General features: G+C 54.0%; 5 protein-coding genes across 5 annotated transcripts; 4 read left to right on the top strand and 1 right to left on the bottom strand.

The window, feature by feature from the left end:
* Nucleotides 1–2,797: 2,797 nt before the first annotated feature.
* LRP88_13854 (uncharacterized protein) lies at nucleotides 2,798–3,292 on the top strand (the record flags this gene model as incomplete). The annotated part of the gene is made up of 1 exon (XM_083250210.1): nucleotides 2,798–3,292. The coding sequence occupies one exon, from the start codon at nucleotides 2,798–2,800 to the stop codon at nucleotides 3,290–3,292; it is 495 nt and encodes a 164-aa protein (XP_083094544.1).
* An 887-nt stretch (nucleotides 3,293–4,179) lies between these two features.
* Nucleotides 4,180–7,758, top strand: LRP88_13853 (uncharacterized protein; the record flags this gene model as incomplete). The annotated part of the gene is made up of 1 exon (XM_083250209.1): nucleotides 4,180–7,758. One exon carries the CDS (start codon nucleotides 4,180–4,182, stop codon nucleotides 7,756–7,758), a length of 3,579 nt encoding a protein of 1,192 aa, XP_083094543.1.
* Nucleotides 7,759–8,303: 545 nt separating this feature from the next.
* On the bottom strand, nucleotides 8,304–10,714 carry LRP88_13852 (uncharacterized protein; the record flags this gene model as incomplete). Its single annotated transcript, XM_083250208.1, has 2 exons — nucleotides 8,304–10,403; nucleotides 10,457–10,714. 2 exons carry the CDS (start codon nucleotides 10,712–10,714, stop codon nucleotides 8,304–8,306), a joined length of 2,358 nt encoding a protein of 785 aa, XP_083094542.1.
* A 1,907-nt stretch (nucleotides 10,715–12,621) lies between these two features.
* LRP88_13851 (uncharacterized protein) lies at nucleotides 12,622–13,344 on the top strand (the record flags this gene model as incomplete). Its single annotated transcript, XM_083250207.1, has 2 exons — nucleotides 12,622–12,736; nucleotides 12,791–13,344. The coding sequence occupies 2 exons, from the start codon at nucleotides 12,622–12,624 to the stop codon at nucleotides 13,342–13,344; spliced, it is 669 nt and encodes a 222-aa protein (XP_083094541.1).
* Nucleotides 13,345–18,080: 4,736 nt separating this feature from the next.
* LRP88_13850 (uncharacterized protein) lies at nucleotides 18,081–21,958 on the top strand (the record flags this gene model as incomplete). Its single annotated transcript, XM_083250206.1, has 5 exons — nucleotides 18,081–18,164; nucleotides 18,225–18,255; nucleotides 18,368–21,562; nucleotides 21,620–21,753; nucleotides 21,812–21,958. The coding sequence occupies 5 exons, from the start codon at nucleotides 18,081–18,083 to the stop codon at nucleotides 21,956–21,958; spliced, it is 3,591 nt and encodes a 1,196-aa protein (XP_083094540.1).
* Between the last annotated feature and the right edge of the window lie 1,294 nt (nucleotides 21,959–23,252).

Below are 23,252 nucleotides of genomic sequence, written 5' to 3'. Positions count from 1 at the left end.
TGGCAGCGCGCGCTATCGCAGGATGAAAAGGGGCGGATTATTTTGATTCCTGGGACGGGGACGGGAGGATGGACGAGGGTATGACCAGGACTACCAAGGGGATTTTAAAAGGAGTAAGCCAAAAAGAGGAACAGAGAAAGGTAAAGGGTGATAAGATTTAAAGGTGAAGAAGAGGAAGAAGGAAGCAACAGCAGCCAGTAGACGCGTTGTCGCTGTCACCAACCGAAGTGAAGCTCCTGAAATGACGACGGGACAGTGATGGTCTGAGTGTTGGTAGGTTGTTCACCAGTTGCAGGTTTGGGAGCTGGCACATGTTGTCATCCAATGGCGTCCTCCAGGCTCGCGTGGCCACCTCCTTCCTGTTTTCCAGCTTGTGACAGGCACGGAAACGGGAGGAGCAAGGACTCCGGTGGGTACGTACCCCTGAGCCGGAAGCGGAAAAAAACAAACAGTCATGAACGCTGCTTACAGATCGAGGCGAGTCTGTAATTAGGACTTGCTGTTGGAATTTACGACTTGATAGTGAAATTCAATCTCACGTCATTACGCATCGAGAGTCGCTTCATTTATCAATGGCTTTGATAATCATCCTATCTGCCAAGAAGGCCAAGGCAGACGGACGATAGGAGATCAAGCTGTTTCCATGATGTGCTGTCTATTTTTTTTTTTTTTCAAGGTTGAGATGCATTGCTTATCGCCCCCGGAACACAACACCCCCGAGGACACCGGGCTGAGACTCGTTTCCGCCGACACGGCGTAACGGCCGATTAGCGATTGGCACCCTTTCAAGCCGCCCTGGACTCGCGAAGCAAAAAAAGAAGGATACCTGGCTTCGAGTTTAAATGGGTGCCTGCCTGTTTGGCTCCAAGCCATCATCATGTCTGCCTGCCACCGTGGACAAGCCATTCTCGTTTCCCATCACAACCTCGATGACAGCTCACGGCTTTTCGGCTTTGTTGTTGCTGCTTGGAATAAGCTCGCAGGCGGGCTGCCGCATCTGCCCTATCACAGCCAGCACACTCTATGCTAGGCCAGCGCAAATGGAACGGTCTCGACCCATCGACATCAGCATGTTTGCTCCTCAAGGCGGCAGAAAACCCCAAGGTTTCCCTCGGGTGAGAAGGGCCACTTGCTAGAACGGCTTTGGTTTAACTGCTGGGGGAATAAACGCGCTGAAGGATTCCAAGCCGACGCCACCACCTCGAGGCGGCCATGCTGAGACAGCCAACGAGCGATGCATCTCAGGTGCCCTGGGCGCTAAGAGAGTCCTCTGATCGACGGGCGAGGGTGTGGTGGAGGAATTGAACCAAGTCACCTTGTGAGCCTCCTCGGCCGAGCTGCTGATGATGACGAGAACCTGCCAAGCCACGGTGACGGATATGGCTACAGAGTGTGAATATGGACTGTTTCTTCTATCTCGTCGAGCCTCGAGGCAGTGTTACATAGACGAGACTGCGCATCCTGCTGATGGGTAGCAACGCACACCAAAACACATGTTTTCTCGTACCGCACCGTACCGGCAGCAGGCCAGGCTGCCCAGGTACAGAGGGCACCTGAGCACGTTTTGTAGGTTTCCCGACGTTGGCTGATACGTCATGACATGCGTTCGTCATGTTTCGTAAGCACCAGCTGGGAGATGATCGTCCGGTGATTCACCCCCGACGGCATCTGTCTGGGGTAGCACTCGACCAAATCCTCTGGAGCAAGCCGGCTCTGCTTGAGACGACGCTACTGTACTGTCCCCTCGGGGCATCCAATCCAAGGTCTACACACGGGCTGACAGGATTTCGTAACTTACTTACAGTGCTGAGTGTGCATGGTAGCAGCAACGGCCAGCACGCGGGGAAGAGCTGCCGTCAAGTTGACTGACGGCTTGCCACATCCCTCCATCCCGTGCAAGACAGATGCTGCTGTCCAACTCCCGATCCGACTAATCAAGACAGAGTTCAGCCCCCGCGGATTTGGGCTGATGCTTGGGGTTGCACATCACATCCCAACACACGTCGTGGAGCCATCCTCTTCCCAATTGACGAGTTCTGAAGCATTGCATAGCATTGCATTGCAGTTAATTTGGAACGACTGGGATTGTCGTCAATGGAAGCCTTCCAGGGTCCAGGAGAAGCATCCATGACAACCTGGCAAGGGGGGATAAGAAAGTAAGGCGACCCAGACCCCAAAACATCCATGGGAGACACACAAAGCGAAAGGCAAAAAGGCAAAGGGTCCCGAGCCAAGCAACAACCCCATTCCATCATATGACTGACATTTGACGCCCTGAGGATCTTGCTTCTTTTTTCCTTACGCTTCTTCGCTTCCAATTCGCCTGCTGATGGGACGGATGTCAATGCCGTACCGCACCGCACCCCCTCCATCCCATCCACATCCCATCCACATCCCTTGGCCTCCTCTCCATCAATCCGTTCCCCCTTTTGTTTGTTTTACCCTGCAACTATTTATAATGTCGAGGGAGGCCCAACTTTTTTTTTTTCCTACTCTTGCCATTTTTCACGAGTTGCACAAAAACAAACGTACATGCCGCTGCCACGTCTCCCTGCATCAGACGACTCCATCCCTAGAGGTAGTCTGTTGTTCCTCGAGTGACCCAACAAACAATACAAAGAGACTTCTTATATAACACTCTCCTTGTCTTGTTTATTATTCCGTCTTGATCATCAATCACCACCTTTCGCTTCCACTCTGTGCCTTTCTCTCTCTCTCGCCTTGTCCGTATCTACATCCGCTCCGTATCCTACCTACAACTCGATCATCTTCTACTTCGCCAAGGAGCCAAGGCACAATGTCGGCGAGAGTCGCACCTAGCAGCTCCTCCTTTGCCGAACCGCCCACCATTGTCTCTCCCGCTGCCGACCACGATGGCATGCGAGGCCGCAAGAGGGAGCGAAGCATGACCCGCGGCGGCAACGTTCGCTCATTCCGCTGTGCGCCCTCGGATGAGTCAAGCACCCTCCGAGGACGTTCTCGCCGCCGCGCAGTGTCCCCCTCTCTCGGTTACACATCACGGGCCTCGTCCCCGAGGAGGGTTCTGTCGCCAACCAGGCGAAGACTTCTCCACGCCAGGCTCCGCCGTGAGCACTGTCCCTCCCGCGTTGCCTCTCCCATCGAACAGCAGCGTCCCTTCCGGCGGCGACAACGGACACGGAGCCGAAGTCGGGGACCTCGGCTGGAGATGGAGCTCGAGGCGGCCCGACAGGCCGATGTCCTGTCCGGTCTGCGGAACGAGGTCCGAGCCTCTTCCTCTGACGAGAAGGAAGAGGGCAAAACCGACGAATAAAGGCAACACTATGCCTGTCTACCCACCTATCAACCTACCAGTACATTCATCTCCACTCGTTCCAAATGAACGAAGATGGAAACCAGATCGATACCCACATCATATACCTTAATCTTTGATTGTACGATGACTGGATGCCACCTATTATTCTTCTCTGCCTGTTTCTTCCCCCCCTTGATCAAAACGCACGGAGAGCTGGATATCTCACGTGGGGAGTTTCCTTTGTTCGGTAAAACGGATGGCATCTTTTTGGGAACCAATGGATAAGAGGGCGCTATGGGCTTTTGCAATTAAAGATTGTATCCTTGGGCAGCACGATTTTCTTTCCTTTTGTACGACTACGATACGATATTCAAAGCAGCCGAGTTTGACTTGGGTCTAACCAGCAAATTGATAAGCAATTGAAACTATCACGACTTGTATCTGTCTGTTAGTACCTGCCGTGAAGCCGTTAGTCCAAGGTTGGCACTGATTGGTCGCTTCTGCTGACAAGGCCGGGGTCCTGAGTCGAGAACTGTTAAACCGTCAGGCCCGCTATTTCCCGTAGTTGGAGCCTCGCCCATTGGCCATTGACAATTCCATATATTTTTTTTCGCCATGAGAGCATCCATGGGCTGATGATGATGATCTTGAAGCTAGGCCCTGCTTGATTTTCTACTTCTTCTTTTTGCCTGCGAATCTTGTCGGTACAAGGCTCTTAATCAGCTTCATTTATACCGCTCTGTCGTGTTATCTCGTGCTTAATCAGGCTTCCCCCGCATCCATTTGTTGTGTCTCTCAATCCCTGCACCCCACGAACCGACCTCCCCCTCGCCGAACTTGCTTCTCTCTGCTCTGCTTGCAACTCGCCTCAGCATGCTGGCATAAAGCAGACCCCTCTCGACCCAATGCTTGAACGAACGGCTGCCGGCCTTGAAACGCGCAGCCTCCAGCGCGCCATAAGGCAGTCGCACACGCCCAATCGATCTCGCCAGCTGCGCACCGGCTTCTGGCAGCATGGCGCCTCCGCAATCGAGCTCGCCAGCGTCTTGCCCAGCTCGTCGCGAGCTGTCGATGTCGAGGCCGCGAGTTCAGATCTAGTCTCCCGTCAGCTGCAGCCGACATTGGTTGCTTCGGCCTTTATGCTCGACTTCCTCTATCCGACTTCGACCCTCCCACTGCTTCGCCAGATATACCCCAAGCTTCCCAGCTCCCAAGCTGGGCAACGGACAGCTGCCGTAACACATAGACGACCGTTCTCTTCAGAGCCTTCCTCACCCTCGGTCGAAGGAGAAGACGCAAGCACACAACCTACCTCAATCGCTTCCAAGAACAATGGGGACAAGTCGGAAATCGAGGAAATCCAGGAGCTTCTGGAGGCGGACGGACATCAGTATCAGGATGTCTGGGATTTATACTGTGGAATGGACAACGACCAGCGACGCCCTGTCCGGGGGTTGGTAGTCGAATATCTCTCCAAATCTCACGGAGTCGTCGAGACAGGGAGAGCAGCTTCTGTCTTTCGCCAAATACCTTCGGAAGAATGGACCGAGTCACTCCTGACGGCAGGAATCATCCTGTTGCTTCGCGCTGGTGATATGCCATCAGCTGTGGAGTACTTCAGAAAGGGACTTCAAGAGACGGGATTTAGCAATGGCCTCGAGTATCTCCTTGCAGACGCCATGAGCTCGCAAAAGTGGGCGGAAACCCTGCAAGTCTGGATCACGTACTGCGAGGAACAGCGCAAGAAGTCACCAGAGGCACCACTCAGCACCGAACGGCTTCAGCAGCTCGAAACTCTTCCCAACCAAGGAGACCTCTACTTTGCTTTCCGTCAGTTTCTTGTCTCGGAAGAAGGCGCCGAATACTACAAGAAGATCCAGAGCGACGAGGTTTCTAACCTTGCTTTCCGCATCTTTCGGAGACACTTTGCAAGGATGGCACTGTGGGAGCCCTGCCGTCCGGAGCAAGCTGCCATCATTCTCGAGACCCTTAATGATGCCGATCTATACAACGACTACTTTGTTCGCATGTTTGATCGCTGGTACGAGAAGCAAGAGACTCGCACCACCATCCAAAAGCTTCCTGTTCTCTACCAGAAGTTCCGGGAGCTCCCTGGTGCAGTACCCGCCATGCCTGTCTTCCGTGGCATGTTCAAGGTCAACTTTCCCAAGAACACCCCCAGGCTTGAAGAGCTGCGCCAGGATTGGATCAGAACCAAGGGTAGCCTGAACAAATGGGGCTACGAGAAATTCATGAAGCTGTACGCTTCACAGGGTGACGTTCAAAAAACACGAGACTTGTGGAACCAGTACGCTGAAGAGTTCCCCGAAATGCTCAAAACCCCGCGCGGCTTTAGAAGCCCCCTGAATGCTTGCTCCCAAGCTGGGGATGTCCAGGGCGCCTGGGCTGAACTTGAGAAGATGGCGAACGAGTACGGGGTGAGACCGGATATCGACAGTTGGAACACTATGCTCAAAGCTTACATGCGAGTGAGCGACTACGATGGCGTCATGAAATGCTTCGATGAGATCTCGCGGCATCACCAACCGGATTCCTTCACCTACGCCCATGTTATGGCGATGAGTGCCAAGAAGGGAGACCTAGACACGACCCTGGAATTCCTCAGCCAGTCTCAGCAGATCGGAATGCCCATCAGCAAGGAGATGGCCCTGGCCCTGGTGGTGGCATATTGCCAGAACAACCTCCTCTCCGAGGCAGAGAGCCTGTGTATCGAGCTGACCGAGCGCAAGCTTACTCACTCGGCCATCTGGAACCAGCTCATCAACTTCTACGGCGTCGAGGGCAAGATCGACAAGGTCTACGACCTGCTCCGGCATATGCGAGAGCTTAACGTGGAATGGGACGACGAGACTTATGGGTTCCTTCTTCAGGCTCTCGTCAAGGTCAACCAGATCCATCCCGCCTACTCGCTCTTGAAGCGGGCCGATGAGGAGCAACTTTTCCTCGTTACGCCGGAGCATTTCGCCATCGTCATGGCGGGAGCCGCACGCGTTGGCGAGTATGAACTGGTCGAGAAAATCCACGCTCGTCTTCAAAAGTCGGAGATGCCCGTCACCTTTGGCGCTCTCGTTGCGCTCGTCAGCGCGGCTGCCAAGCGGAAGCCCGGAGAACAACGGACTAAGAATCTGGCAAATGAGTTTGTCGAACACTTCCGCAAGTCTGTGGAAGCATCCAAGACTGCCGGCCGCCATGCAACTGTCGCTGGCGGCAACGATGATGCGGGCAACATTGCTCGGTTGAGAGAGGAGAGCCAGCATGTTGGAAGAGCTATTGCGCTTCTTGTGGAGCTCCGTGAACTTGGTTCCGCTGAAGAGCTCATGAGCCTGTTTGCTCAAGTGTTCCCCGAGTACCGGAGCCAGGAGCAGTTCCCCCCTACTGTGGTGTCGGCCCTGATGCTTGCGCACTACAGGGAAGAAAAGTATGACGAGGTCCTGGACCTCTGGGACAAGGCCTGGGAGCGCATCCTTGAGTCCAGCAAGAAGCCCTCGGGTGAGGGAGTCTTTGCAGGCAGCGAGTATGACCTCGCTCGCATTTTGAATGTCGTCCTGCGGGTGTATAAGGAGAAGGGGGACGCCCAGGGGCTCTCGGACAGCATCGACAAGGTGGTGGGCGCAGGCTTCAAGCTCACAAGGGCTATCTGGGCGTTGGCTATCCGCAACCTGGCCGAGCTGGGCAGATGGGAGCGGGCAATGTACTGGTGTGAGACGATGCTCATGCCAGGCTGGACAGGATGGAACCCACAGCGATCTAACAAGGAGAAGCGTCACCTCCAGAACACGCGTATCCTCAAGGCGCCCAAGAACGTTGTTTACCGCCTGCAGCAGGATTGGCTTGAGAAACGCAAGATGGCTGCGTGGTCCGAGGACATCTCGCGCCAGGTCTCCAGCGTCGAGGAAAAGTACCCCCGTCTGCACCACGCCTTTACCACCTCTGAGATCGAGAGCATGCCTACCACATATGTGATCAATGGCAAGGAGGTGTCTGCCCGTGACCTCGACAAGGTCCTGCAGAGCATGTCCTACCATGAGCTGATGAAGGTCAAGGAAGCCCTCCTTAAGGAGCTAGCCAAGGAGAAGAAGCGCGAGCAGAGCCTCGGCATCACGCCCGACCACAAGAGCCCCGCAGACCTGCAGGAGTGGAAGAGTATGCTACATAACAAGGTCCGGCGGTACGCAGCCATGTGGGCCAAGCGCCGTAGGGAGCAGGCCATGCAGGAGCTGGGCGCAGACGAGGTGGGCGAGGCCAAGATCGAGGCCAAGGACCTTAAGCCAGAGACTCCGGACCAGCAGGCCGCCCGCGAGCGGTTCAGCTACTGGAACGACTTCTGGGACCGGTACGATCAGCGCCCTCACGGTGGCATTCGCCGGAAGAAGACCTACTCGAAGAAGAACCACCACGGAGCCAACACGCGTGGAAAGATGGACAGGACCAAGCCTCCTCCCCTTATTCGGGAGGTAATCTAGTAAATGGGGAGAGGACTAACCAAAGCCTCGAGGAGAGAAAAATGATGCGAGTTGCATCAGTGTACGAAAAGTCAGAGTTATGAAGGCATGATAAGAGGGGGTCAATGGCATGGATAAATGAAAAGAACCTGTATGTAGATATGTATAACTCTCCTGAGCCTTTGTTGTTGTTGATGTCGTGTACAATATACTTGTCTATTGAAACATTCACTACCCAAGTACCGAGATCATGATTCTGAGATATTTCATTGTTGTCAAACTAAACTACCTAACTATGTACCTATCTAAATGACCTGCCTTCCATGGTATCGAGCTATTCCAAACGCCTTGAAAGCAAGCAAATTGATGACCCAATCCCAGTTCCCATTCCATTGTTAGGTCAAATCCAGCCAGAGAAACGCCATCCAAAGGGGCAAAAGCCCTGCAGGGTCTATATCCGAGACTCCCAAAATGTAGCAATTAGGGTTCTCTGAGTTGAGAGGAGTGTATGTACAATGCAGCATCTCGCAACCATCCATGCAATGGATGCCACATATGTGTTGGGTCTAGAGAGACGCATCTTCGTCGTGGCCAGATGCGTCAGGAGGGGGAGGTGGTTTCATGCCGAGGGAGCGGAGGCGCTGGGATAGCAAGCCCTCAGCACCAGCGCGTGTGCCTAGGCCGTTGTTGAGAGCAAAAGCATTGCCGCCATAGCCTGGCTCGCCCTTGTTCAACTTTTCATAGAGCGTAGGACCCCAAGGCGCCGCGCTTGTCGAGTCTTTGGTCGATGGTCGGCTTGCCTGGGACGAACCAGGAGAGCGCAACCCCATCGTGAGAGCAGAAGTGGTGTTGGTGGCGTCACTCACATCGCTTCCCACCCGGTCGCGTGCAGGGAGACGGAAGGGGATAGGGTCAATTGGTACCGTGTTGGTAGCTGCAAAACCTCCAGATGACGAGCCAGGCCCCTGATACATGCCCTCCATGGCGTCAAATGCCTGAGAGGATGGGCCTGGGAAGAAACTGACGCTGCGTCTGCGCAAAGCCTTGTCAGCAACCAGCATGGCAGCAGGCCCAGACTGGGCGGGCGTCGGTGGATGCATAACTCGGATGGGCTTGTATGGAGTGAAGCGAGGTTCTGGCCAAGTTGTCTCGTTCCTCAGTTTCTCCTTGCCATCAGGGACACGATTTGCAAAGACAATTCGGATGCTCTTGTAGAGGTAGTACCGTCCCTTGGCAGGGCAGCAGATGTGCAGATGAGCGAGATATCTCAAAATGGGCCGGTCTGATGAGTCTGCCTCAGACGTGACGGGGACATTCTCGATGATCGGTCCAGCTGAATAGCTCCGTTGCCGCACAAACGTCTTGGTGCCTGGCTCCATGCCTGCTAGATCGTAAGGGATCAGGAAGAGCTTGACAGCCGTCTTGTTCGGGTTCTTGATGATGATTTGAATCTGCCCCTTTTCGGGAATCCTGTAGCTTCCTCCCGGAGGAGCTTTCGGAGACCCAGACCTGCGCTTGGTTCTAGAGTTACGGCGTGAGTCTGGTTCGGCCCCCGGAGTGGCAATGCTGATGTCCATCTTGTCCTCCAAAGGCTTTCTGTCAGCATATCGGCTCTGAGCCTTTTTCTTGGCCCGGTGTTCCTCATCCGGGTTGGGAAGCCCATTTTCGAGATCGATTTGGCCAACATATGGGCTCGGGCCGTCTTCAGAGCTCGAGCGGCCATGCGAGGTGCTGCCGTAACTGTAGTACACTGCGGGGAACGCAAGACTAACATGTGGTGGGCACTTGAGGCTTGACTTGCATTTTCCTCGGCCCAACACGCCAATTTGAGCAACAAAGTCCAACGGCTTGGAGGGAGTGGTCGACATGCGGCCACGGAGAATGCTCTCTTCATATGAACCGACCATGGAGGCATGATGAAGCGGTGAAGAGTCCGTCACAAACGAAGATCGACGTGGCCTGAGAAAAGCAGGCGTTGGCGGCGAAGTTCCCGTCTGCATGAAGCTTGGTGTCGAGGTCAATGACCTCCGGGGCTGATGGGCTTGGTACGGGAAAGCCTCCCTCCGGTATGAAGACACGCGAGGCAGAGAGTATCCCGGAGACGGCGACATGAAGGGGGATGTAGTAGCCGAGTTTGGCATGTAACGCCTCGCGCTGTTTCGACCAGAAGAGAAACCGAAGCCGTCCAGCGGCATGGGTATATCTAACTCGTCATAACTGTGCGATTGGACCAGAGGGCTAGTGGGCGGCTTATACACGAAACTCGACGAGAGAGATGACGAGAGAGGCGAGGTGCCAGATTGAAAACTGTCCGCGCTCCCAGGAAACGGGACTCCTTTGTCATGCTGAAAGGGCGTGAAATGCCTGGGAGGTGACGTAGCGATCCACGGGGCCTCTGCTGGGGCATCATGACTGTCGATATGGGCTCTGCCGACGGGAGCGGTATGGTCTTTGGCTACCGCTTGTTCCTCAGTAAAGTTTCCGCTGTGCAAAGCCGACCTCGGCCGCTCAATGCTGAGGCCATCGCGCAATCTGTTGTCGTCTGATTCGGACTGGCTGTCGGTCTTCTCGGGGGTAATTCGAGCGGGTGGAAGGAGGGTTGAAGATTCGGTTGGAGTTTGAGGGCGCTTCGTGGGAGATGTGTGGTGCTGGAGGATCGACCCAAGCTGGAGAGCTTTGGTTAGCAGATAGAGCAAGATATAGGGTGATCATGACATACATGTCGGTTTGGGATCCAAGTTGGAGACTGAGCCCTCTTGAGTCGCTCAATCAGAGCAGCTCGATCCGATATCGCAGCTTCACCACTCTCACTTCTTTTGGGAGTGCCAGACCGAGGCGGACTGTCGGGAATGGGCCCTTCGCAGAGCTCAGTGCGGATGCTCTCCTCTGAAAGGCGTCTCAGGTTCTGAGTAGGGACGTCGATTGGAGCGGGCTCGACAGGTTCATGGTGGTCTAAATCAGCCTGAAATATGGGCATGATGGTGGTGTCGAGTGGCTGGAACAGCAACCACGCTGGAGCTGGCAGAATTTCGTCATGAATCACAAGGGCGAGGGAACTGGGAGGTGGTGGTCAAGGCGACAAGCTTCAATGCAGGGAGGAGAGGTCTCGCGACAGGTGACAAAGCTGAAGGTTGAGGCTGAAGGTGCAAGAGTCTGATAATTAAATGAGTCGAGCGAGGTGGATATCACGTATCATGCCATGTGAGCCTTGTCCTGCGTCGAAGCTGTCAGGGCGCAGCGTGGGTCGAGATTCAGGTTCGGGATGGGGATCTCAAAGATGGGGAATCTGGGATCGTGGGACGTCATCCACCGATGGCCATATGACGACGATGACGATGGAGTGAGTCTATGCGAGTCCCGTCTTCCCCTGGAAGGCGTACGAGGAGAGAAAAGAAGAAGAAGGGATATTGACGGCGGGGGAAGTGAACTGTAAAAAAAAATAGGTTGTTGGGGTTTGATGTGTAAGTCAGCGACCTGAGGCAAGAGAGGTTGAGCTGGACTTGGCTGGGACGGAAAGAAAGAGGCGCCGGCTGCAGGGTCCAGGATAGACTTGATGGGATGGATGGATGGGACTTGTTATGATACGACACCGATCATCGCGGGAGCCAGCGGCCAGCAGCAGCCCGCCCCAGCGCCGATGGCGGTGAAAGCGCGTCCACTGTGAATCATCCCCTAGAGCTAGACCAACACAGAGCCCACGCTAACTGTAAAGCTCCCGGTTTTACTGACACTTCCATCCATGTTAGCACCCAGCCCGGGGTGGAGACGGCAAGACAAAGAGACGGGATCCAGTCGTCCGAGCGAGCGAGCGTGTTGTCATGTTACTCCAAGACCGGAATCAGGACAGAAATCACTCTCTTTCCCGAGGCCTTGCTGGCTATTTCTGGCCGTCTGGGGCGGGTGATCGTCACTCTTCAAGTACTTATCAAGTAACAGCAGAGTTTGTCAGTCTGCGTGGCTCTTGTTTCTCTGGTGGAGATGAGATGCCCCGACGACGTTTCTGGTTTGGTTTCTGATGAAATCCTGCACGCGGCCGCTTAGAATGGACCTCTCCTGTCCCCTCTGCTGCTCACAAGACACTGAAGAAAGAGACTTTCTAGGCGGGGGCCGCTAAATTACAGTGCTCACATTCACTCTGGGTCCCTGTTGTTTGAGCTGCCGTCTAGCGCGGCTTGCGGGAGCCATGAGTCCAGCAAACGTGAATAATGGGTGCTGATGCATAATTGACGTGTTAGCCGGCTTCATCAGGAATACGACATCTGCCCTTGTGACTCAAGCATTCTTTATCTCTCTCCTGCCCTTGCCCTCTCCTCTCCCCTTTCACAAGGTACAGAGACTAATCCGAGGCTGGGCACAGAAATCACCTTGATGTGTTGGTACCTTGTCGTCCATTCATCCGCAGATTCCCGTCTGCTCTCTCTGTCTGTGTGACCTGGCCATGCATCCATCCCAATCCCGCAACTCTCCTGCAAACCAAACTGCCAGCCAGCTCCTTCAGTTAGCCCACTTCTGAGCGGCAAATAGCCGTCTGCAACCTCCCTCGCCGCCGCACTTGTTCTCGGCCTGGTCCAAAATGCAACAAACACCCTATCCGATGTTTGCCATACGCCAGGCCGTTTCGCCCTGTGAAAAAAAAAAGAGAATCCGTCATGCATCCCCTTACATGACGAATCGCGGGTCGGGTTACGGAGCACATACGGAGTAGCTCCGTCCGAAACCTCCGAGACCGCCCCATGAGGAACCCGTAGACCCGCCGTCCCGGTCTGCGATGCATGGGCCCCACTTTCTTCACCTTGGTCCACCGAGAAAAACTGTGGGGACAGAATTCTCATCAACGACAGTTCTCACAGAGATTCACATCTCATCAGCCTGTCGCCTCGAATTATGGCTGCCAAACGCCAAAACGATGCCGAGCCTGCAGCTCCAGAGGCCAAGAAGCCCAAGCACGGCTTCAGAGTCGGCCCTGAAAATCTTCCCGATGGTCCCTGGCGGCGAAAAGGTTTGTCTCCCTGTTTCAGAATTTTCATCACATGCTCACACTCGGCGCCTATAGTCACCAAGGTCAAGAAGGAATTGATTCACAAAGCCAAGGTTAAGAAGGCCTACGCGAAAATAAAGGCTCGTGAACAGCAGGCTGCTCAGGAATCAGCCAAGAAGCCTGAGCCTGTCCCCATTCAGGTCCCAGCGGGGGATGTCGAGGGGGATGCTGGCAAGCAGCCGGAGGACGATGCCAACGCTGGCGAGGAGAAGAAGTCAGAGGAAGAAGGCGAGCAGATGCACCCTACGCGACATCTCATGCTGGTAGATGAGGCCAAAGCCCAGACCAACGCTATCGGCGAGGAAACAAGTGATGGCAATAGACGACGCACGCGGCGGCCTGGATATTACGACAAGCAACTCCAGAAGGCAGATGAGCGACGCAAAGAGGCAGAGGAGAGACAGCGGGAATTTCAGCGCAGACGCGAAGAGCGGGAGCAAAAGATTGCCCAGCGGGAGCGGTTCAAGAAGGCCATGGCCAAGACGAGGGATCGCGACGGCAAGAAGAAGCTTGGAAGGGAGAGCAGCATCCTCCTTGACAAGGTCCGGAGGATGGTTGCTGAGAAGTGAAGATGTCAGGAGCTTTCGAGTTGGATCCGGGGATGGTTGTAGTACTCTTCGTTATTGCAAGTTCTGCATGGCATCACTGATGTGGGCGTTTACAAGGCTAGATAATTTGTGCCAATGACTTAGATAAAAGTTGACTGATATCAATTCTCCGCCCATGATCTCTTTGTCCCGAGATGTCTAGTTGGACATCTTGTGTGTGATAGTCTTGGACAAACTGATGCTCGAGCGCCCGCTTGTTCAAAGGTTTCATCACCACAATCACGCCAACCAAGGAAATTCTGATCACGGCTAGTTTGAGATGAGTATTTCCATTGTTTAGAGCGAACATTATTGGAATTTTGTGCACGGAGGAGTAGCTTCATCCGAAATAGCTGAGTTGTTATAGAGGTCGCGAAGCAGCTCACTCACCTCGAGACTCCGCATCACTATACTTGAGGTTAGATGTCAACTCAAAGGCCAACGTAATGACCTTGGGTCACAGCTAGAGTATTGAGGCAAGTTCGGATGAGATTTAACCTTGCTCGCGCTTCACAGCCATCGTATTCCTGCTACCATGCGCTTCATGCTGTGTCATCATTCTGTGTCACGCACCTTCGATGAAGCAGAGGCCAGCAATTATGTACACGTCATGGCCAACACACATGTTTTAGAGCGATTATCAACTCTAGATGAGGATACAGTATGATACGTAGCCCCATATGAGGCGGTCTACCTCATCCTGGGCTCTGGTTCGCCAAGATCTTGTTGACGTTGGTTGAAGGCTTCGTGTCGCCCACTTCGAGTGACACTTTTCTAAACCTGTTTGGGAGCAGAGTTTGAAGGCAGGAATACTACATGAGCTGAAAACTATTCAATCTGAAAAAAAGCTGCCTGATGTCACCCGTATGCGCTACAGCGGGAACAGTTCGTTGCGCTGTTGGAAATGATATCTCATCATGATGAGTACAAGTGGGCACTCCTCTGCCAAGTAGACAAATTGCGAGCCAATGGTAACAAGTACAAAATATCCGGAATGGATGGGTTACGGAGAATTTTTGTTAATAATTGTGCTACTGAGGCTCACCGTGTTTGAGGTAGAGGGCGGATGTTATGAACTTGACCGTGTGTTGGTTCTTACTTGAAGCGCATGCTGCATGAGTAGTTCCAGAGCATCTCACGGGTACCTGTCTCGGAAAGATTGACAGATGCAGCAATGCCCGTTAAAGGGTTTATACGGGGGAGCCACCAGAGCCACATGGCAAGCCGTCGGTGGAGGAGATGGGTTTACGAGAGACTTAAGAGAGGGAACTATGCATACGGCACGGCAGGTAGCGACACATCTGTGCCGCGTGGGGAAATGCCCTTGGCAGCAGGAAGGGGAAATTTGGCTGTAATAGGTAGTGAATGACATGGCGAGAGGGATATTATTGATAAAGGATGGGCAACTTGAAACAGGTTGGAGTTGAGTTTCAAGATATGCCTCGTCGGACCTGGAAGTGGTCATGACGATGATGATCAGACGTCGAATCACATCACACACATCAAGAATGACTGTTCCTGTCAAGATTCACGGCAATCAAAGTCAATCGATGCCAAGAGGATTATCCGACGGGCAAGGCTGAATACCTACTACAGTACAGTATCGGGGTACACGTAACTTTGTGTCGTAGTAGCATTACGGGGAAATTGGATTTCCAGGGACGTGGTCGTGACAGGCTCCAGTCAGTGTCAGTTAGGATCCATGCTCTCGAAACCGATCCATGCATGACCTAGCGACCCTGCGCGAGCCCGGGCCCCGGGCCATGCCCCTTTGGGCCACATCGCTAGGCCCCTTTCTCGCGCCTGCATCGCATGGGATGGTCCAGGGTTCGTGGGGACGACGAGAAACGTGGTTTCATGATGCCGACCAGCGCCACTGCCAGGGGATCAATCAGTCAAATCAAGGGGAGGGACGAAAATAGATTCATAGGAGTAAGAGAGGCGAGGAGAAGAAAGAAAAGAATATTCCAGGTTGCGGTCAAGGGGCGCAAGAGTCAGTCATGGACTCTTGATTTCAAAGCTGCAAGCCGTCTCTCATCTTGCCCTATCAACGTTGGCCGTTTTGCGTTTCATCAATGCCTTGGTCAAGGGCAGAAATCACTCTGTCTGAAACAGCCGAGCATGAAATAATTACACGGGCCGGCAAGTATCTCTTGCTCTCACTGTGGTTCATGCTCTGCTCTGCCGTCTCTCAACACCCGACCTCAGCTTCAACACCTTCTGGTTTCGTGTCAAGCGGCGTGATAGATGGCAAGACGAACGAGTTCAGCTGACGGCCCCTTGCTGACAGAGAACAGGGTCGGCCGCTCGCAGGATGATTCTGTGGTATCTGTATTATCAAGCAGGCTCCCGTGAGCACTTATACTCCTCTTGTACAATCAAGGGCGCAGTGGACGTAGGTTTTCACATCCCGCCACAGCCCCAGCTCAATACAAGGCTTCTTCATTCCTCCGCATACAACCCGTCAATGGATGTCTCGGCAGCCCTCCTCTGGGCTAACCGAGTTCCAGCTCCCGTCCCTTCACACCCTCTCGGGACACTTCAGGGTCTTGGTTCTGGTCGGTCTGCAATCCATATTGTCCGATATTCCCCATCCTCCAGTCGTCGCCATCACAATGTCTCGTAGCAGTCGTATGCAGAAACGCCCCTGAGCGGGTCTGTCCCATCGGATCGACAAGCCCAAGGAGCTTGATCCCCATGATGCCCAGGTCGAGCGCCGCCCGCCACAAGCGCGCCTTTTTGCTCTGTGACCTTGCCGTGAGCATCCAGAGGCGGTGCGTGTGCCTGCCTGTGTGCGTGTGCCTCTGCTTGTGCGCCCCCAGCTGGCTTGGCTGCCCCTTGGACACTGCGCAGAGGCGGCAACGCACTAGGCAAGGCGTCTGCAGGTGGGTTTTTATTTAGCCTCGAGACCGTCTTGATGACGGCGAGGGGAGGGAGATTGGCTTTAATTATAGCACTCGTCTACTCGGGGACGACCAACCATGGGGCGATCATTTTGCTTCTTCTGACGAGACCTCACCAGCGTCCGTATAGGGATACTATGTATTGTCTACCAGGTCGTGAAAAAGAGTCAATATCTACACACAATACATGCCCTGCAAGCAATCATCACAGCGCCCCTTATGCCGACCCCCGGGGCATGCTCCAGCCCACACGCACAAAATCTGATGCCGTGGTACCGCACACTTTCATGGATGGCCAAGGTCGTAACCCTTGGATATGCCCTGATGCAGAGCCCTTCCTTGCGAGCTTCTGCTACGTGGATCAACCTCATTCCAATCGACGAGGCTCCCTGCCGTGGAAACCGTGAATCGTAGCATGCACGACAATCTGACAATGTGCCTAGATGGGTTGACAAATACGCAACAGACCCAACAAGTCGGTTTCCACGGCTGCTGGTGCTGCTTGTTCAGCCTCCTCCTCCTCCTGTATACGTATGGATATTGCGCGGCGTGTACATACTACTGAAGCTTTACCCCTGGTCTGCCATAGCCCCTGCTCCTCTAGAAGCCCTGGCACGGCGTTTCTATAGGTTGTTGGATGGTATCCGTGCCTCGTCAGACTAGAGGCGGGAGACTGAGGTGATCCATCCATAAGCCCCCCTCCCCAACTTCCTAGGTTCTCAACCCAACCCGGGGCTGGAACGGAGGGCTAGGGGCCGTTTAGCGTGTTGGTCCTCTTGAAAGCTGGAACCCTTCCACTGTGTTCCAGGCTTAGTGGGTGATCCCCTCCCCCTAGACCGCTGGGCGTCCTCACTAATCCCTCCACTAAATCCTCTTCATCCTCCCAGGGCCTCCCCTCCGTGAAGTGGCTTGTTGTTCATCCCATCCCCATTTGGATCCCACGTCTCCATTCCCACCTATCCATTCATTCCTCCCGTCTCGACACCCGCCGTCTTCCTTCGTGAACCAGACACAATCCGGATCGGATCCTCTCTTTTTCTGTGTCTGGCCCTGGGTCCTCTGGGTTCTAGTTCTTCTTCCATCATCCATCGCATCTTCTTTTTGCCATCCATCCACATCCATCCAGAGGTGCCGTCACTGTCAGTCTTCGCCCCGTCCCGCATCGACATTGTCAACCGAGCGTCGAGGTTTCATCGCTCAGCGCCTTTCGTCCTCGCCCATCGCTCCCAGGTCTCGCTCGCTTGCATCCGTTTGCCTCCAGCTCTCAGAGCTCAACTCGCAGCTTCAAATCAACTGAGGCCCCTCTTGCTAATCCCGTCGTTGGACCACCCTGGCCCTATTCCACGGACCAAGGACCTCCTGGACCCTCGTCCTCATCAAACCCAACCCTCCACACGCCCCCTTGTCTGGTCTGGTCCGCCTTTGCTGGCTTGTCCTGACTTTGGCCGGGCTGTCCTCTGCTGCTTCCTGACCTCAGCTCAGTTCCAATCAGTCTTCCTTCACAGCAGCCCGAGGCACGACCCTGCGCCGTCGTTACTTGATCGACTCCAACATCGACCGACTATCCCGACGACCCTTTCCTCGCGCCGAGTCCTGGCCACCACTCCCCTCTCCGATCGTTGATCCGATCTCTCCGTTCATCCACTCGAACTCGTCCATGACGCCTGCTCTTTAGCCGCGTCGTGTCGCTTGCAACCTTGGGCCGCAGCCTTCACCTTCATGAAAGCCGTCGACGCCGTCAGCACCACGCCTCGCTCGCTCCACTCTCCGCCCCGAAGTCGACTTCCGCTCTTTGGTTGATACAGACCGCCCATCATGGCCGGCATCGTTGAAGATTACCTCGACGGTCCCATGGACAATGATACCGACGATGTATTTCCCTGCAAAGGTTGCGGAGAAGTATGATATTTCTACATGTGTAAATGGTCTACGAGCTGTTACTGATTGGGGCTATTCTAGATCCTCGAGGAAGGCAAAGCGTTTGAACTAGGTATGTGAAAGTTTTCAACATTGACGATACCCGATGTCACCGCAAGAAGGCTCAGAGCGGGAGCTGTCGGTTATCGCCGTCTCATTGCACTATATGCTGACCGTCTTGACAGCTGGCAACCGATGGCACCTCGACTGCTTCCGGTGCAACACCTGTGGTACCCTCCTAGACTCCGATGCGAACCTCCTCCTTCTCGGCGATGGGTCTCTCATCTGCAATAACTGCACATACAGCTGCAGCGCCTGCGGGAACAAGATCGAAGACCTAGCTATCCTTACTGGGGAACAAGCGTTTTGCGCAACTTGCTTCCGCTGCCGCAACTGCAAACGCAAGATTGAGAACCTTCGATATGCCCGAACCTCACAAGGCATTTTCTGCATGGGCTGTCATGAGACGTTGATGGCCAGGCGTAGGAAGAAATCGAAGGCGGCCGCCGCTGCAAAAGCAAGAGAAAAAGAGCACTCGCCGATGATCACCGAGAAGTCGTTGCCCGCTCTGCCAGCCAACGCCATCCCTCCTAATGCGTTTTCCAACGACCGTGTCGACCCCGACTCAGACACTGCCACCGAACTGTCTCCTCGGCCTCGGACAGGCCACGGTCGGAACGAGTCGTCGTCTCGAAGCAGCTCCCGGCCAGCCCGCTCTCCGGAGCGCAAGGGCGGCGATGGCTTGAGCTTGCCTGCCACCACCTACCGAAACAATCGCAATTCGACCATGATGTCACGGACTGACACTGGTGCAGGCGATCCTGACAGCTTCCTAATTTCAGTAGCTCTGGATCCCAGTCCCCATCCGACTCCACGGTCGACGTCCGAGAATCTTTCTGATGTGGGCAAGACCAAGGAAAAGGACTATTTCAGTGCGCCCAAGACGGGTGCATCTGAGAAGCGAAGTGACTCGCACAACACAACCCCTCACATTGCCTTCCAAGAGAAGGGCCGCCAGCCTTCTTCGTCAGAGTATGAAACCCCTCCCAAGTTGCCAGCCCGGAAGCTCTCCAAGTCTTCGAGAACCGACTCGAGTAGACGCTCGCCGGCGATTGACGACAGGCCTCAGAAGGCAGCCAGCCGCCGTCCACCCACCAATGAGGACTTCAAGCTCCAGGAGGCCCCCAAGAGCAAGAAGTTGGTATCAAGGAGCAGCTCGCAGTCTTCAAGCGTCCCCGCGGAGACCACCAGCTCTGCCAGGACAAGCAATGGAACGCGGAAGGAGAGCGGCTATGGCGGTGTGGCTCATTCCGAAAGCACGGTTACTACACCCGCCTCGCGGTCATCACAAGAGTCGAGACGGATGGATGAGGATGAGCTTCGTGCTTCGATGGACTCATCATCCAGAACATCTTCCCGACCAGAGAACGCCAAGCCTATTGCACGAAAAGAGGTTCCTGCTACTGGCGCCAGAAACGGTAAGAGACAGTCTGGTCATGGAAGCACCGAAGGGTTGCTAACAACAGCACCAGTCAATGGAAATGCCAGGCAGCCCACTCGGCAAGAAACAGAAGATACCACGCCCACTCGACAGAACCCCCCTCGAACCTCATCGGTTGAGCAGAAGAAGACGGATACCTACATGCAGCCACGGTCAGCTCCCGCTCCTCCCGCTCAAATCCACACCCAGGTGCACCCAGGTGGCAAGGAGGCGGCTGGTACCAAGGACGATGGCACATCCCCCAAGCACTCGCCCAAGCTGCCTAGATGGAGCAGCGGGGGCGACTTTAGTATGGACGAGGACATGGCCCGTATCCTTGGCACCGACGAAGGCTCGACGTCTATCCTTCGTCGTGTGTCCAACGCTGTGAGACATGGCCGCACTAACAGTGTGGAATCGCCCATTGGAAACCCTTCAAGGACTGGCCACACACGAAGCATCAGCGAGACGACTCGCGCAACTGGCTCTCCTCGCTGGCCCAGGACACCAGTTGCCGAGGAATACGGTCACGCCCACGAAATTAGCAGCCCCATGTCGCTGGCATCTGGAGACGATCCCGCGTTCCTCAAGCGACAGCTCCGGAATTCGGAGCAGCGAGTAGCAGAGCTCGAGAGGCAGTTCATGACGGAGAAGGACCTCAAGAGCCTCAACAAGAAGCTGGTGGAGAAGCGAAAGACGGTGTCCGTTCTCGACACCCAAACCGAGATTATGATTCGACAGCTGGAGGTCCTGGCCGGATACGTTGAGCGAGCCAAGGAAACCAAGACGCCTGTAGACCCGCGGGATCTCGAGGACTCGGCGATTAAGGAGTTTGTGCAGAAGCTTGATAAGGTCAAAATGAGCATGTCTGCGGCGATTGAGCAGCTCCACGAGGAACGAGACCAACTCCTCGAGGAGAAGAACCAGGCGATTGCTGATCGAGACCGTGCTCTCCTCGAGTTTGAGCAGCTGTCGTCCAAGAACGCGCAGCTTGCAGACATGAACAATGACTTGACACACCAGATTCAGGAACGTTTCAAGTCGCAGATTGGAGGGGATATCAAGTCCCCTGGCGGCCTCGGAATCTATGGCCCGGGCAAGGGACCTAACAGCTCCTCCCTCAACCTGGATTCCGCCAGCCTGTCGACAGGCGCCACTCTTGTCCCCGCCGACGAGGAGCCCATTGTGGAAGCCGGCCCGACGGTGGTGCAGGTCCGGAAGGGCCAGGCCAAGAAGTTCAACTGGAAGAAGGGATCCAAGGGATTGGCCCAGAACGTCGCCAAGGGCGTTAACCGGGCTGTTGTCGCATTCCAGAACGATCGTGAAAGGATGCAGCACCAGGGCGGTGCTCCTCTGAGCGGAGAAAACATCGGCATGCCTTACAACATGACTGTTGCTCAGGTTGAGGCGCCAGCTGGGCCTATCTCTAACGGTGCGAACGTGCATGGCGGACACGCCGGACATGCTGGCCAGAACAAGCAGCAAGCCGACCGAGACCGACAAGGCTTTGGATTCTTCGGCAAGAAGAACACGCTTCCCAAGTCTGGATCGGCGGGCAACATGAGCAACATAGAGCCAGCTGAGCCACCGACTGTTCTATTTGGATCTGACCTTGCAGAACGATCCGACCATGAGCGCCGACAGATCCCCAGCGTGGTAACGAGATGTATTGAAGAGGTGGAACTGAGAGGAATGGATCAGGAGGGTATCTACCGAAAGACTGGTGGCAACTCGCAGGTCAACATGATCAAGGATGGATTCAGCAAGGACGAGAATTTCGACATTTCGGATCCTGACCTGGATATCACGGCGGTGACGAGTGTGCTGAAGCAGTATTTCCGCAAGCTTCCCATGCCGCTACTGACCTTTGACATTTATGAGCGTGTTCTAGAGTCGAATGGTGAGTCACTGGAGGGAGAGTTTCTTGTGAATCACTGTTTGCTGATACATGATATAGCGATTGCGGACGAGACGGAACGATGCGATCACTTGCGTAAGACGTTTGCATCGATGCCCCAACGGCATCGTGATTGCCTCGAGTTCCTCATGTTCCATCTGGCACGCGTGGCAAAGCGTGAGCCCGAGAACTTGGTAAGTGATGGCCCCTGAATAACGACGATGACCTTGTCCGCTGACATTCCTTGTTCAGATGTCTCCCAAGAACCTGGCTGTCGTGTTTGCGCCAACGATTATGCGTGATACGAGCATTGAGCGTGAGATGACGGACATGCACGCAAAGAACATTGCTATTCAGTTCGTCATCGAGAACAGTCACACCATCTTCGAGGACGCCTAGACACAGGCACCGGCACCGGCTTTGCTTCTCAAACACGACGCTCTCTCGACAAAAGCAACGCATTTATCATGAGTGCATTACGTTATGACGCCTTTTTACGAGACCTTCGAGTCGTGGATACCTAGGCTACCTTGGCAGAGATGCCGCCATCATCATCTTATCACGAAACGATTTCGGCACCTTTGGATTTAAAGCGGCCTCGCTGGTTTGTTTCCATGTGTGTCATGCTGCGCACACTGGGCGTTTTTGTGCTAGGACATTTAATGATATCCAACTCTTTTTTTCTCATTCCGCTTACTTGCTGGGTGCTTCACTGGGTCCCCTGCGATTGCTTTTGCGTCAATGTTGGCGAGTTCGTTTATGCGTCTTTTTTTACCTGGGCCATGAGGACAAAAGGGGGAGTATTGGTTACGAGTGGACGTTGTTGCTGTGGGATTACTTGACTTTGCACTACTATGATAGGATCTTGGTCTTTTTGTGGTTTCTATTGATTGATGGAAATGAATGAATGGGTGGCATGCATCGATCATTCTTGACGTACTGGGCTGTTTGCTTGCGTGCTTGCTTGGAATGGAATGGAATGGAATTCTCACGGTGGCCTCAGTTTCACTTCACCTCACCTCACCTCACTTTGCTAGGTTTGCTTTGCTGGGTTGGCTCATGTGTTGTTGCTCTACTTGGCTTTGTTGTTGTTTCAAGAGTGTTGCCGTCCCTGCTTGGCCAGTTATGCCATGTTGTTGTTTTTTGGGTCAGGCAGGAAAAGTACCACTACCCCCCCTTTCAGACATGATGTCTTGTTGATTGTTGATATTTGGCGGTTGATCGTCTTCTGTTGAACCCCCTTCATAGAGGGTTTTTGAATATTTTATTTCCCCATATTCTCTACTCCCCTCCTCCCCCTTTCCACCTTGTTTCTCTTTGAATGTCCGTCGCTGGAACTGAAGGACTTGTCGGATATGTATGTATTGGTTGTGATGAAGTCGGCCCCCTTGTATACGGGGGTCAGAAAGAAAAGTATGATGATGTATGGCTCGTCAAAGAGACCAGATTGCGATGTAGCTACAGACACAAACAAACCCAGATGGCAACTCTTTTCATGACGGAGAGATGTGTATCTTGTACAAGGACTAAATAACGAGAAAGACGCTTGCTCCATGACAATAGCTATGAATGATAACCAGAACGTGCATGCTATGCCAGATATTCTTGATTGTCAAATTGATCAGGTATATAATTACAAAAGCTAAGTGTATAGTTACAAGCAACGCAAAAAAGTGTTCACAAAAAAGGGGCC

The sequence above is a fragment of the Fusarium phalaenopsidis genome (genome assembly GCF_050370095.1).
Source record: "Fusarium phalaenopsidis strain FUZ10S chromosome Unknown contig_32332, whole genome shotgun sequence".
Classification (NCBI taxonomy): Eukaryota; Fungi; Ascomycota; class Sordariomycetes; order Hypocreales; family Nectriaceae; genus Fusarium; species Fusarium phalaenopsidis.
The sequence above is the reverse complement of the archived record's forward strand: the minus strand, read 5'-3'. Positions and strand labels throughout refer to the sequence as shown.